We start from the raw sequence: 13,558 nt of genomic DNA on the forward strand, positions 1-13,558 counted from the left end.
TCTTATAACTGAAAGAGATCCTTTTGAGGTTTCATTACGGTTGAAAAAAACGCCTCTGTGCCCTAACACCCCCCCCCCCCAAATGAAATGCCTCAAATGAGGACAAAGAAATAATGACATTGACTTTATCTTTGTTTTCTGGAGTGGTGAGTAGTGTATGACAGATACATTATGCTCTGAGGATGCCTTCTGTTGAAACCTTGTTCTTGAAAGATACAAGAGGTAATGTGTGGCATCTGTGAGCAGTGTGGTAACTCTCCCTTCCCAGCCAGCGCTTTGGGGATTGACTAGCTACCTACCACCTTCTGGCAAGGCGTTTGTAGCTGCTTTGTGCTGGCTTTCTCTAGCCATTCTTCTCTTCTCCAAGCTTGGGTACTGATGAGCTCTTAAAAGTTTGAGTTAAAGGAAGCCTAGAGAATTAATATCATATTAAGGTTGCCCTTTTATTATGGTTTCTGCTGACACTGTTTCACTGGTATGTTTATGGCTCCTACCACTTTTCTGAAAAAAAACATTATATAGGGGAGTTATGTTGAAAATGAATATACCTTGAGAGTTAGAAGGTCAAAAGTAGTAAATGTAGAGTAAAATATAAAAAAATAATAATTTTTTTTGTAAGATAGCCAAGAAGCATGCTTAGGAGGGTTATATCCTTGCTCAGTTTAGGAGGGTTCTCACTTGTCTGTCTTCTGTAATGTAAAAGTACATATACTTCAAAGATACATATGGCAACATTCAGGGACATCCTAAAATACCTATTGTCTTCTCAATGGTTTTATACAGGTTGCCTGTATGAATTTAGGATTTTGTCAACCCCCATGAGCTTCAAAACATTGTCTACTTAAATTTGTTATAATAATTGAGTGTCATATTTACGATAATTCTCCTAGATGAACATGATGTGTTAGATTGCCACTTTGTAAAATAATGTTAAAACTGATCTTAAAGAACAATTAAAGTATAGGATTTTTAGATAGAGTTATCACGCTAAACTATTTCTCTTAATTTTTGCAGTTGATAAGCTCTATGAGCTCAGTAGCAGAGCACTGTCTCCCCTCCTTATTACGCACCTTGTTTGACTGGTACAGGCGTCAAAATGGAACAGAAGATGAATCTTATGAATATAGACCTCGTTCTAGCACAAAATCGAAGGGGTGAGAGTTTCCTTGCAGAAGTCTGCTTGACTTTATGTGCTTTCTGTAAGAAAATGTAGGTGTACTTTGTGCTTTTCAGACAAGTGTTTTGTATTTTGGTTTGTCATTTCCTAAATCTGGAGGAAGAAGATGAGTTTTTCTGAGATCTTGCATTTAACTTGCATGAAAGATGTGCGTGGAGTAGACTTAATGACTTTGTGCTTGACATAAAGAGGAAAGTTGGACCCTGCTAATTCCAAGTTAGTTTGTTCCCTTTTGGAATTGTTTTGGTTGTTGGCAGGTCTTTTCAGGAGGGGGCAAGATGTCAACCCAGTAAAGAAAAAAATGGGGAATATTGCCTGTTTCTTTGAGAAGAACGTAGAAAAACATCCTGTTCCACACCAAACCCAAAAGTTTTTCTAACTGTGCGTTTAGATACACGTACAACTATGCTTGCAGGAAAGATACATGTAATCCTTCTCTGCAGTATTTGTATTCAGTCTTATGTATGATACGTGTGTTTTTGATTTCTTATTTTAGGGATGACCAACAACGTGAAAGAGATTATCTACTTGAAAGGAGGGACTTAGCTGTAGATTTCATTTTTTGTTTAGTTTTAATAGAGGTTCTAAAACAGGTAAGATCTTTTGCTTTGGCTTTTTTTTTTTTAATATCTTTTGCATTTAAATACTAGTTTCAGTCATCACCTTTAAATTTGTATATGCAAAACTGGAACCTACATATGATGAACACATGTAAGGCTGTAGTTATTCTCACAGCTGCATAAGGCCTTTGGCCTGTCTTTTGTTTACATGCCTATCTCCTATACTCTCTCAATTCACATATCTTGGATCCACTAAGCCAAAGCTGCTGATTTAATGCAAAAAGCAGAACTGTATGAAATAATACTTCATTTATGATAAGCACCTTTTGTCTAATTAAAAGAGCCCCATTATTGTTTAATTCTTGGGAACTGGTTTGAGAGTGTGCAGAGGTATCACCTGCCTTTTTTGTAATGTGCACCAGAGCATCTGGAGGGAGGTCATCCTGTACATGACCTGTGTAGGAACAAAAATCTTTTTCTTAAATGAGTATAGAAATATTCATTGTATGAATATGCATATGAACAGCCTGTTCCAGTAACCATAAGTTCTTGGGTAAAGAGCTTTCTTGTCACAGAAGAGAATTATGAAGAATTATGGATTCCCAAGCATAAGTGCTTCATTCTCTGTAGCCAAACCATGAATCTCCTCTTCTAAAATATTCTAATGAAAATTTTAATCTTAACCAGTAATACTTAGTAGAGCTATCCTAGCCCCTTCCTAAATTACTTTGAAAATTTAAAGATATTATGACTTAATAGTAATATATGGTGGGCTTTTTTTAATGATGTATTTGATTCTTAAGCAAATGTTTTCATTTAAACCTAAGAAAAGTGGTGGTACTAAAGAGAACCTCAGGAAAAAAAAAAAGTAAAAATGGGCTTCTAAATGATGTTTGCTTTTAGTTTCTCAAAAAATTGTTACTTATTGTTATGAAGCAGTTGATATGTTTATGGCTGCTTCCATTTGCAGAAGGTCTAAAATGAGGAAAGTCACCTCATCTACATTTTTGGTTTTTTGGTTTTATCTTCCTCTATACCATGATGCATTATGCTGAGGTTAAATCCGAAATAGTAAGACCACACAACATAAAAGGTCTGGAAAAATGCATAGTTAACCTAGTCTGATAAATTTTGATAACAACTTCATAATGATTAGATTACTGTATTGTATTGTATTTTATTTAATTTTATTTTTATTTCATTTTCTTTTGTTTTGTTTTTAACCCCTCAAACCAGTACACAAAATGGTTTAAAAGAATGTCGATGCATATAAATGAAACTAGTATTTTTGGCATTATGCAACGTTGTTAAAATTTTTTGGATCTTCAGGCTATGTAAATGTTCATACCTTACAGAATTAAATTGATAACTTACACGAACAAAGAAATTGTTCTTTGAAGGGGGAGATTTCTACAGGGCATATCATGGTACTATTTATTTACTTTATTCATATATTAAAAAATATATAAATAAATATAAAAAAGATATTTGTATTCCAGATACCTGTTCACCCCGTGCCAGATCCTTTAGTACATGAAGTTCTAAACTTGGCTTTTAAGCACTTTAAACATAAGGAAGGGTAAGTTTCACTTGTATACTTTAAAGTATATCATATGTGTTATCAGCCAGTGATGATTTTTCTTCTTTCTGCCTCACATGCAACATATTGGTGATAATATTGTAAATGAGCAGTGATTAATATCTTTAAACTGAAAACTCATATTCTGAACAACACAGCTGTGTTGAATATAATACCGAGTTTATTTTGCTTAGCATGTAGAGAATGATTTGCATAGCCAGGCAGAGTAAGAAAAGTTGTCTGAGATCAGATGAATGAAGTAAACTTTCTATGCAGAATGTCTCTTAAGTCCGCATGAATAAAACTACACCAGTTCAAATGTCACTGGTGCATTTTTGTTCATTTCCGTTGTCTTTAAGATTACATTCCTCCCTGTTATGGAATGTCATCTTTTTGTTTGTAGTTGACCACACACTTGTAGTGGAATAAAGATGTATTTAACTCAGCCTTCTCCATCCTTTTTTTTCCTTTAGGTATTCAGGAACCAACACTGGGAATGTGCATATTATTGCAGACTTGTATGCAGAAGTGACAGGGGTTCTTGCTCAATCAAAGTAAGCTTAATCTCTAACCTTATTTTTTTTGGATTTGAGGAAAAAAACAACTCCAAATTTAAGGGCTATTTAATATAGCATCATTTATTAATGGCCTCAACAACTAATCCCATGTCAAGTGTAGTGTGGCATGTCCTCCTTATGTTCCAGCACAATAATTTGAAGAAATAAAGTTCAAAGTTCTCCTTTATCTAAAACATAATCTCTAGTACCAAACCCTGATATGTGGTGCAGGGATGCAGGAAAAGGAGGCTTGATATCTTTTAATAATTGCTGTTCTGTTAACAAGTATATTCTAATGTGCGATTCATTATAGACCCTCCTAAATGCCTAGATTCTAGGTATTAGAATCCACCTTATTTGTGTTTCTTGTACTGTGGTTGCTGTTAACATTGACAGAAAAAATAAATCAGTTCAGAATTATCGAAATCATATAAAAGTAACTAATAAATACCAATATTTGCTATCTATATCCCTTATTCAGGTTTCAAGCTGTTAGGAAGAAGTTTGTCACTGAATTAAAGGAACTGCGACAAAAAGAACAGAGTCCTCATGTAGTACAAAGTATCATCAGTTTGATTATGGGAATGAAGTTCTTTCGAGTAAAAATGTATCCTGTGGAGGATTTTGAAGCATCGTTTCAGTTCATGCAAGTAAATGAATATTATAATGAACTCAAAATAAGCATCATTCTGGTTGTTTAAGTCATGAAACTACAGTTACACTTGGCTGTGATGGGTTGCTCACTCTATTTGTGTGTCACCCTTCTTCTTCAGCCTTTTCTATTTAGCTCGTAAGTTCTCAGAGGTAGGAAACATTTGTTCCTCTGCATTCCTGCAAGTGCTTTGCACAAGAACTCGTTCTTCGTTGTCCCAATAATATGCCAAAACTGTAATATGCAAAATTATTTGAGACAATGAAAATGTGTAGCAATCAACAATTTTTCTCGTTTTATGAAAGCAGTAAGTTAAAAAAAATATATCTTTATCTAACTTTTTAAATGCTTGAGATGCCAAAAATTTTGCTTAAAAAGCACCTCAGTTAATTTTCAGAGATGCATACAATGTCTTTGAAGTTTCCTCCTATTCATTGTGGTTTAAAAAAAATTGTCTTAAAGTATAACTGTGCCTCAGCTGATTCACAATAATTATTGTAACTTGGTCATAAATTCTATTAGACACTTTTAACAGCCATTTACATTGATCTAGATCTTGAAAAATTTAACACATACATTGATGCTTTAGATTTTTTTCCAGAGTGGTCACTTTGGGGAAGTGGAGTGTACATCCACGTTTATGGTATTCATTTCTCTCTAAAATGTTCTTTGCAAGATAATTTTAAAAAGTCACTGTGAAAATGAAAATGAGTATATAAACACTTAAAATATTATTTTCTAGTAACTTCAATATAAGATAAATACTTATTTTTGGAGAATTCAGAATAATCTGAATAGAAATATGTATCTTTTTCCTTTTTATATTCTGAGTAGAAAATAAATAGATACATGGTATTGCTAATGTTCTCTTCTAAATTTTGTTTTTAATTACAGATGAAACAATTTAAAGTTTTTAATCTTTTGTAATGATGTTATTGTCAAGGAGTGTAAGACACTAACCTAAACACATTGTATTTATTAAATTCAAAGTAGAAATTAATGTGATAGTGCTGGTAGTATTTATATCACATAGTGACATTTGCTAATCTTTCTTCTTTTTTTCTCAATCTTTTTTTAAATGCTTCATCACAAAGGAATGTGCTCAATACTTCCTGGAAGTAAAAGATAAAGATATAAAACATGCACTTGCTGGTTTGTTTGTGGAAATCCTCATCCCTGTGGCTGCTGTAAGTTCTTCCCCTCTTCCTCCCCGCCTTTCAATTTAGCCCTCATTGTTGAAATTGCTTCTGTTAATCCTCATTATGCTGCATTTTTACAGACTCAGTGAGACTATTAAGTAAACTACAAGCATCTACATGAACCTATTGAAGGGAATGTGTCAGTATGCTTTGCTTATTAGCTGGTTTCTCACCTATCTCCAGAGCCTTTTCTCATTATTCATTTTCTAGAACCTTTTATCACCAGAGCACTGTGTAATCTTATACTTGCTCTAAAAAACTACATTTTCCAGTGTGGGTTTTTTGTTTTTTTTTTTAAATATTTGTTCATTCAAAGGTCCCACTGACTTTCCTCCATTAGCAGAAGCCTCTAAGTACTTTCTGGAATAAACTGAGATACATAACATTTTTACACTCAGGTAGGGAGAGTGTGAACTCCTATGCAAGAAGGAAGAATGTGTTTTTTAGCTAATTAAATAAAAATTATTCAGAGAGTTGTTTGTCTGCTAGACATGATCCTCCAAGTGGGAGAGGGATACCATTTAAGCAAGCTAGTAGGAAAAGGAAGAGGAATATCTCTGAATTCCACTTTCCCTTTAAAAATTATCAGCTGTATCTTGAGCTGCCATGATACGTTTCTCTCTCCTTAGTATTCTTAACTTTTCAAGAGTTCCAAGGTTAAAAAGGAGATGATCTCTTTCTTAAGGTGTGACCACAGAGAGGTGCTGTTAATAGTAACTGTTTACTGACTGAAATCTTGGTCTTAGCTGGACATATTTCTACTCTTTCCTAGTGAAGAAACCTTTTTAAAAAGTAAATTCATTTATCATTTCAAATTCCGTAGTTTTTTGGCATTTGGAGTGGGGGTGAATAGTGAGAGTACTTAGCATTTAGGTAAGTATAGTATTAGTTTACAAAATCATAATTTAAGTAGTAAAAACTGCATGTTTTAATTGGGCAGTAGTGCATTTGGGAACTGGAACTACTTGGTAGTAACCACTGAGGCATGCATGTTGGCTGGGCAGAATATGTGTGTTTGTGTACGTGAATTAAATATTTTTTGCTATTGTTTTGTGCAGCACTTCCTACATGTGTAGGTTGAGTCAGCACTTTAAACAGTTGGTTAGTGAGTCCTGGTCTTTCTTTTTGATTCACTGAACCTTTAATCATTTCATACAAATGGAGTTTCTTAAATAGAAAATGAGAACCCCATCAGATATTGAAATATAGTTGAGAGGTTTAGTCATTCTCTTAGAAGACATGAGATGCAAGTTTGAATCTTCTTGAAGTAGGTGTATCTAAATTTTCTACATTCTGGATGAGTGCGTTAGTAACTAAGGTAATGGGTTTCAATGTTGTGACTTCTTTGCTGTCATTCTCCTGCTTAGCCATTCAGTCATTCATGTGTAAAAATATGGCCTAACTTGGACCCTGCAAATATGATGGGTGATAACTTCCACTTGGATTTGTAAAATATTTTAAGGCTGATTTATAAGCCCAGGGCTATATCCAAAAGCAAGAACATGGTGTTGTTGACAACAACTGACTAATTTCTCATGTGCAGCTAGGGTACCAATCAACTTATGGCTTAAGAGTAAAAAATAGGACTAATTTGGGGGCATCTAGGAACTGACTGAAAACATAATTACTAAGTTTTAAGGAGGGATTCTATGTGCTACAGAAATACTAAAATAATTATTTATCTAATGTGAAATTTAAATACTGAATTCTTGAATTCCTGAGCTTAATGTATATGTTAACTGCCTTCTGTATAAAGCTTTAAACTCATATGTCTGTGTATTTTTTTTAATAGGCTGTTAAAAATGAAGTCAATGTGCCATGTTTGAAAAATTTTGTGGAGATGCTTTATCAGACTACCTTTGAATTGAGTTCCAGAAAGAAGCACTCACTGGTATTTTAAAGAAATATTACAACTTTCACCCATTTTGTTCATTTTAGGCTTTTAAGCTAGTGCCTTATCTAAGAAAAGCTAGCAGCAGTATGAATTTAAACCTTGACTTCTCAGCTCAATTAGCATTAAGTTCACACTGTGTATATTGCATTTGCTCTAATTTTGATCCATGTCTTTGTGCAAGATTTGTGCTCTCTGTTATCTCCCTTGGGAAATTGTCTTGAAACTGATGCTTGTTTTTAATTATTTTAGTGGGTTTTAGCACAGAGTTATTTTAGCTAATGTCTCTTCTAATAAGAATTTACATTCAGGGAGTCTGTATGTTTAATTTACGTTTAGTTATAAGATAGAAGTGGCAGACAGAACACTTTTTCAGCATAATAGCAACCTCTTAATGGCCCTGCTATGCCAGTTTTCTCCTGCTCATATATTTTGGTTTTTTTTCCAACATCTTTTATTATCTCCTTTAGAGTCTAAGGCTTTTTTTCCCGTAAGACTGCATCTTAGCATGGATTTAATTCTCTTATTAATGCAGTATTTGGTAGTTCTTTGTGACCACAGCACCCATGTTTCAAGTTGATACGCTTCACTTTGCCAAAAATACAGAGCTAAATTTTGCATTACAATTGGCATATTCAATAAATGCAAGTTAGTTTAAAATCATTTCTTTTCACTTTTATATTTGGGACTCTAATAGAGGCATGAGCTCTGTTTTCTGGTAGTCAGAATATAAAGCCCATGTTACTGTACGTGCTTAAACACTATGTAACAAGAATGTAAAGCAGTTGATGCCAGTTTTCACATTGTGATTTTATTTACTAAGTCAGAAACTTTGTTATATCAGGACTATCATTTACCTGTTTGTCCTTATTCTTAAATTTTGTTCTGTAATAAGATAATCTGAAATCAAATTTTGTATTACTCACCATTATGTGTTCTGTTGAAAAGTGGGCAGTGTTTGAACAGATATTATGGTATAAGAGCAAAGAAAAGTCAGCGTAGTTTGCATGTTCACAGACGTTATTAAATTGCGCTTCATTACAAATTAAAAGTAGACCTTGAGGAAAAGTAACATTTCTGACCACCTAGAGCCTGCCTCAGTTTTTATGGAGTTGATGATGTTGTTCCTGAATATTCTTCTTAAAGGCAGTTCCCTCTCCCAGTGTGTAAGGCTCCATGAGCTGAATTAGGTAATTGCGGGGAGAGAGTGAGTATCGTAAGAGGGGCGCGATCTTTTAATGGTCTTTGTTTGAGGTCAGGGCTTGCTGTGACATGAACTCCGAGCTATGCCGTAGTACCATTGCCCTGGCCTTATACCATGAGCTCTTAGAACGCACATTACATCTTACAACGCGCAGCCAGTTGTGCCTGGTGGGCATGTTCTAGCGCGCGAGAGGCTGCCGGCCGCGGCGCTGGAGCTGGCGAACAGGCCTGGCCGCTGCGAGAGGGGGAGGCCGCTGGAGAACCAGCTGCGTGTCTTGTTCTCGGTGCGGGAGACTTGCGAGGGCTGCAAAGAGGAATTTGATCTATTCTTTTTCCCCCCTGCTCATAGGCTTTGTATCCATTGATCACCTGCCTGTTGTGTGTCAGTCAGAAACAGTTTTTTTTAAATAACTGGCACGTTTTCCTGCAGAACTGTTTGTCACATCTAAAGGTAAGAATCCTTTTCGATTCAGGAACTGTCACAGATCAGTAGCGTTTATTCCAGTCTGTTCTCAGCATTCCAGTGCCAAACGAACAACAAATATTTGGCTGTTTAAAAGGACACTGTGAAATACGTTTTTTCTATATTCAAATGTCGTAAGTCTCCATTGTGTCTAGTATAAGCTTTTCTGATGTTCTGTAATGCTGGAAATAGGTATGGCTCTCTTTGGGGGGGAATTATTTTAATTCTACTATGAATTGTCCATCAGTTCTGTTGAGTAAAATCTGTAGAAGTATCTGCTAATAAGCGCTATTTTATGCCAATCAGAGAAAGTACAAACTGTAATTCTTCACATGAAAATGATTTTTGAGAAAATGAATGGATTTTATATTTCTAAAATTTATATCTCTTGTTGGCTTATTAAAGGAACAGAAAGTGAATCAGTAGACCAGAAAAGAAATAATGTCTATGACTGTTGTTTTGTAGCCTGTGATACAATTGTTTTCAAATAAAATTTACAGTGTCCCTTTAACTCTTGGCTTCAGTTGATAACATGAGCTGATTCAGTAGTCAATATTCGCTGACTGATAAAATGCAGAGATTGTGATACTTGGAAATTAGGGATTTTTTTAGTGAATTTCTTGTAGTATTTACTGTTACACACTTTCTTTCATTAATTTTGATTAACATATTTCATTATTTTGTCTAATGTATTGATTTTGATATTTTTAATTAATTCTTTGGTCCACCTTCACAATGTTCATTCCAGTTAGGTATGTGTGACAATTTCAAAGCTTGTTAGTAAAATACATAAGCCAGATTGAAGTTAAAAGGAAGCAGGTTTAGCTGCTTGAATTGTTTTGGGTTTTTTTTAAGGGTCATTTTGTTTTCGTGACATCTTTCACACTTTTCTGTTGCTTGTTGGGGTTTTGTATATTTTTCATCTAACATTTGCAGTTCTTTTGCAGTATCTGCCTTGATTTTTGTTTTCATTTTTATTTTGCTAAGCTAAAAGGCTTCTTTTGCTTTTGTTTTTAGAGCTTTTTTTTTTTTTTAATTCTTACATTCTAGAAGTTGCTTTTTTTTCTGGCATAATATCCATTCCTGATAATGGATGTAATAAAACTATAAATGCCGGTGAGTTTAACTGGTAGTTGCTCAGCATGCATTTTATATTTTATGTAGTTTTGTTAACCACTAACAGCTTAACACGTTTATCTTAAGGCTCTATTCAGCAGAAATTGAATATATGAATTTCTGCAATTAAAATTTGCAGTGTTTTGATGCTGTGCTATCAATGAGTTATTTAGGATATGTTATGAATTGGTTTAATTTGGCCCACTAAATATTAATGGTTTTTTTGGAATGTCTGACTTGTTCAGAAACTTTGTTGAGGTTAATCTTTAAAACTACGTCCCAGCTGTCCACCTCTTTCTTGTGAATGAATGTGTTCCTTTGTGCCTGTTGGTGCTAATTAAAATGCATGCACTCTATAATAAGTAATCTCATGAATTTATAAATCTGAATTTCCCAGGAGTTTAGTCTATTAGGTTTCCCTTTCCTCATTTTCTCCTGGTTACCTAATTACAAAAATTATTTTATTTGCACTTATTTAAGTATGTAAAATGTAATAAGAATTCCAAATCCATTCTCTCTAGTGTCCCTCATGTTCTTTAATAAAGTAATTTTGAGAGTTATTGGGAATTGTTTTAAAAGTTTCACCCACCCTCTTGTATGGGGGGAAAACTAAACAAATTAAAGATTGAAATAATAACAGCACTTAGTCTGTCACAGGAATATTCTATGAAGAATGTTTTATGAAGAGTATAGGGACACTAGCAAGTTGCCAAGGAGGGAAGCTAGATCATAAGGCTCGATTTTTTTCTGCAATGACTGCCAGGTGCATACTCTTACCTAGCAATGAATGCCATGTAGAGAAATAAATTTTCCCATTCGCTGGGTGTGAGAGCCTGCACCTTGGCGGTTACTGCATGGTAACTGATGCACAGTCCGTTCATATCCTACCCTACTGTGCAGTATTTCAGTGCGATGTTTCATTTAACAACTGTAGCTACATTGCGCTTGATAATGCTCCTGAGAGTACTCTGAATCCCAGACCCAGTACTAGCAATATATATTTCCCTTGTAAGCCGTTTGTACTTGGTCTCAGTGCACACAGGCATATTTCATGTAGAAAACATCCTAGCCTTCCTTGAAGGAAGCAGCTTGGTTTTCCTTTTCTTTCTTGTTATTACTGCTATGAGGAAGGACTAAATAGCTCTGCATCTGGATCAATTCATATAGCAGATAAGTAAGGTGTAAGAGTTGCTCTACACCTGGAGTGCACCAAATGGAGTCTTTTGGGATACACGTAGCTGACCTTGACCTTGCAAGGGGGTTGGGTAGCTATTTTAGCTTTGAGCCCACCAGGGCATTGCTTTATACACTGGTGTGTAGGCAAAACTCTGAATTTGCTCAGCAGGCTATAACAGTGGTCAGTTTTTGTAAAACATTTTGTTTACTTTTTTGACCAGTATTTTGATAGACTAATTTTAGCAGATACCTGAGAAAACTGATAGATTCTTGAATGAAGCTGAGTTATCCTGAACCCATGCCACCTGTTATAGGAGGGAGAGGAAGGAACACTTAAGAAATCTGCCAAAATGGGAGAGAGAAGTATCTAGCTTTCTGCACCACTGTTTGGTGAAAGATAAGAATTTTTTCACTTTTATAGTTTAACATTGGTATCTGTTACCATGAAACCTTCAAAGTTGGGGGAATGTTTTCTGCTGGAAAAACTGTATTTCTACTGAATAGAGTCCTTACTATACAGCTATCCATTGTTTTTGTGCTTTTTTTCATCTAACATGCATGTGCCTCCCATTCTCATGTTTGTTATGTTTTGCTGTCTCACATTGCTTTATTTAGATGCCATCTAACAACAGTATCAGAAAACAAATAGAAACATTGCAGGTGAGTTAATATGTTGTTATAACTCAGTGAAACGTTGCTTTGTCTAATGTAAATGTTGTATTTTGTTTTTGTGTTTGTTGTATTTTTGTGCTTTCCTTGCTCTGTAAAATTGCTGTTAGTACTGTGAAGCTGCAACAGGACAAAGAACAGTTAATCTTTCAAAGATCTTTTTTTCTTGCCAGGGAGTAAAGGAAAAAGTTCAGAAAATTATCTAGTGTCAGTTTTCTTGAGAGAGAAAATGTGGCCTGGTGAGATTGAGTAACAGTATCACAACTGGCTTCCTTGAGCAGCAGTGCATGTTTCCACCGGGAAATAAAATGTCTACTCAGATGTATGATTATTTCTGTTAATTCATTTTAAACAAAAGTGAGCAAACTTTGCATGTAAGCAAACATGAAAACATTCGCAATAAAAAATGTGGAACTTATTTACTATAACAACTTGCAGTGCACTAACTTGAAAGACTTTTACACTGTTGGTTTTGCAGGTTTTAAAAAGTAGGAATTGTTTTAGTTCAGAACAGAAGAAAAGTTTAACATCAGTGTTAAAAAGTACTTTCTTCAGTAAGTGACTACATTTGACTAACATGGAAAAAATACTGTTTTGTTTCTTGCCTTCATTGAGATATGTTTCATTGGCTTGTCTTATTGTGCCTTGTAAGACCACTGTAGATTTGCTCTTACTTTTTTGTTTTGTAATAGAGATACAATTTTGACAGCTTGTTCCATAGTCTGCTGATAGTTTGTCTGTGATAAAAGTTTCAGGATTTGAAACAGAACTATATTTGAAACAAAAATCCAGGAAAAATGCTTTAAAGCCTGACATGCATCAGCTAAAAGACTGAAATTCAGCCAAGATGGTGAATTAAATAGGCTACTAGATACTGCATTCTAGATGCAGTGATTTCAAAGAGAAGAGGAAATACTGACATACTGACACTGAGCTTAAAATAAATGTGCCATAATTATACAAAAAAAAGCCATTTTCTTCTAGCATATTTGTTCAGTTACTAGTTATAAGGAAGATATAATGAAAGTTTCCAATGCTTAAGAAATTAACAGTGCTGCTGTATTTATAATCATGTAACCCTTTTAAAATGTGAATGCCTCCTCATTCTCTCTGCTTTTTGACAAAGAAGTGAACTTTGTCATAACTGGTCAGAAATAGCTGTATTGAATGATAAAGCTCCTCAAGTGTGGAGCAGTGTTGTTGACTGAAGTATAAATGTCTGCTACCTATACTGGCTTTTTGATTAGATTGTTGAAAGCAATGTTGGATTTTTGGTTTATATTTTGGTTTTCTTTTGGACTTGTAAATTAATCTCC

The 13,558-nt window shown here is 34.6% G+C and overlaps 1 protein-coding gene across 15 annotated transcripts in view; it reads left to right on the plus strand.

Annotated features, from left to right (window-relative positions):
* Positions 1-13,558, plus strand: part of FRYL (FRY like transcription coactivator) — a 179,859-nt gene that overhangs the window by 86,745 nt on the left and 79,556 nt on the right. For 12 of the 15 annotated variants that reach the window (XM_067298073.1, XM_067298074.1, XM_067298072.1 and 9 more), the window contains 9 exons: positions 1,015-1,154; positions 1,674-1,770; positions 3,237-3,316; positions 3,790-3,870; positions 4,355-4,523; positions 5,620-5,712; positions 7,517-7,615; positions 9,168-9,269; positions 12,189-12,233. In XM_067298073.1, coding sequence (XP_067154174.1) covers positions 1,015-1,154; positions 1,674-1,770; positions 3,237-3,316; positions 3,790-3,870; positions 4,355-4,523; positions 5,620-5,712; positions 7,517-7,615; positions 9,168-9,269; positions 12,189-12,233 — 906 coding nt within the window. The remainder of the gene's footprint in view (positions 1-1,014; positions 1,155-1,673; positions 1,771-3,236; positions 3,317-3,789; positions 3,871-4,354; positions 4,524-5,619; positions 5,713-7,516; positions 7,616-9,167; positions 9,270-12,188; positions 12,234-13,558) is intronic. The other 3 variants (XM_067298070.1, XM_067298071.1, XM_067298081.1) reach the window with 1 other exon arrangement.

The sequence above is a fragment of the Apteryx mantelli genome, chromosome 5, assembly GCF_036417845.1.
Source record: "Apteryx mantelli isolate bAptMan1 chromosome 5, bAptMan1.hap1, whole genome shotgun sequence".
NCBI lineage: Eukaryota > Metazoa > Chordata > Aves > Apterygiformes > Apterygidae > Apteryx > Apteryx mantelli.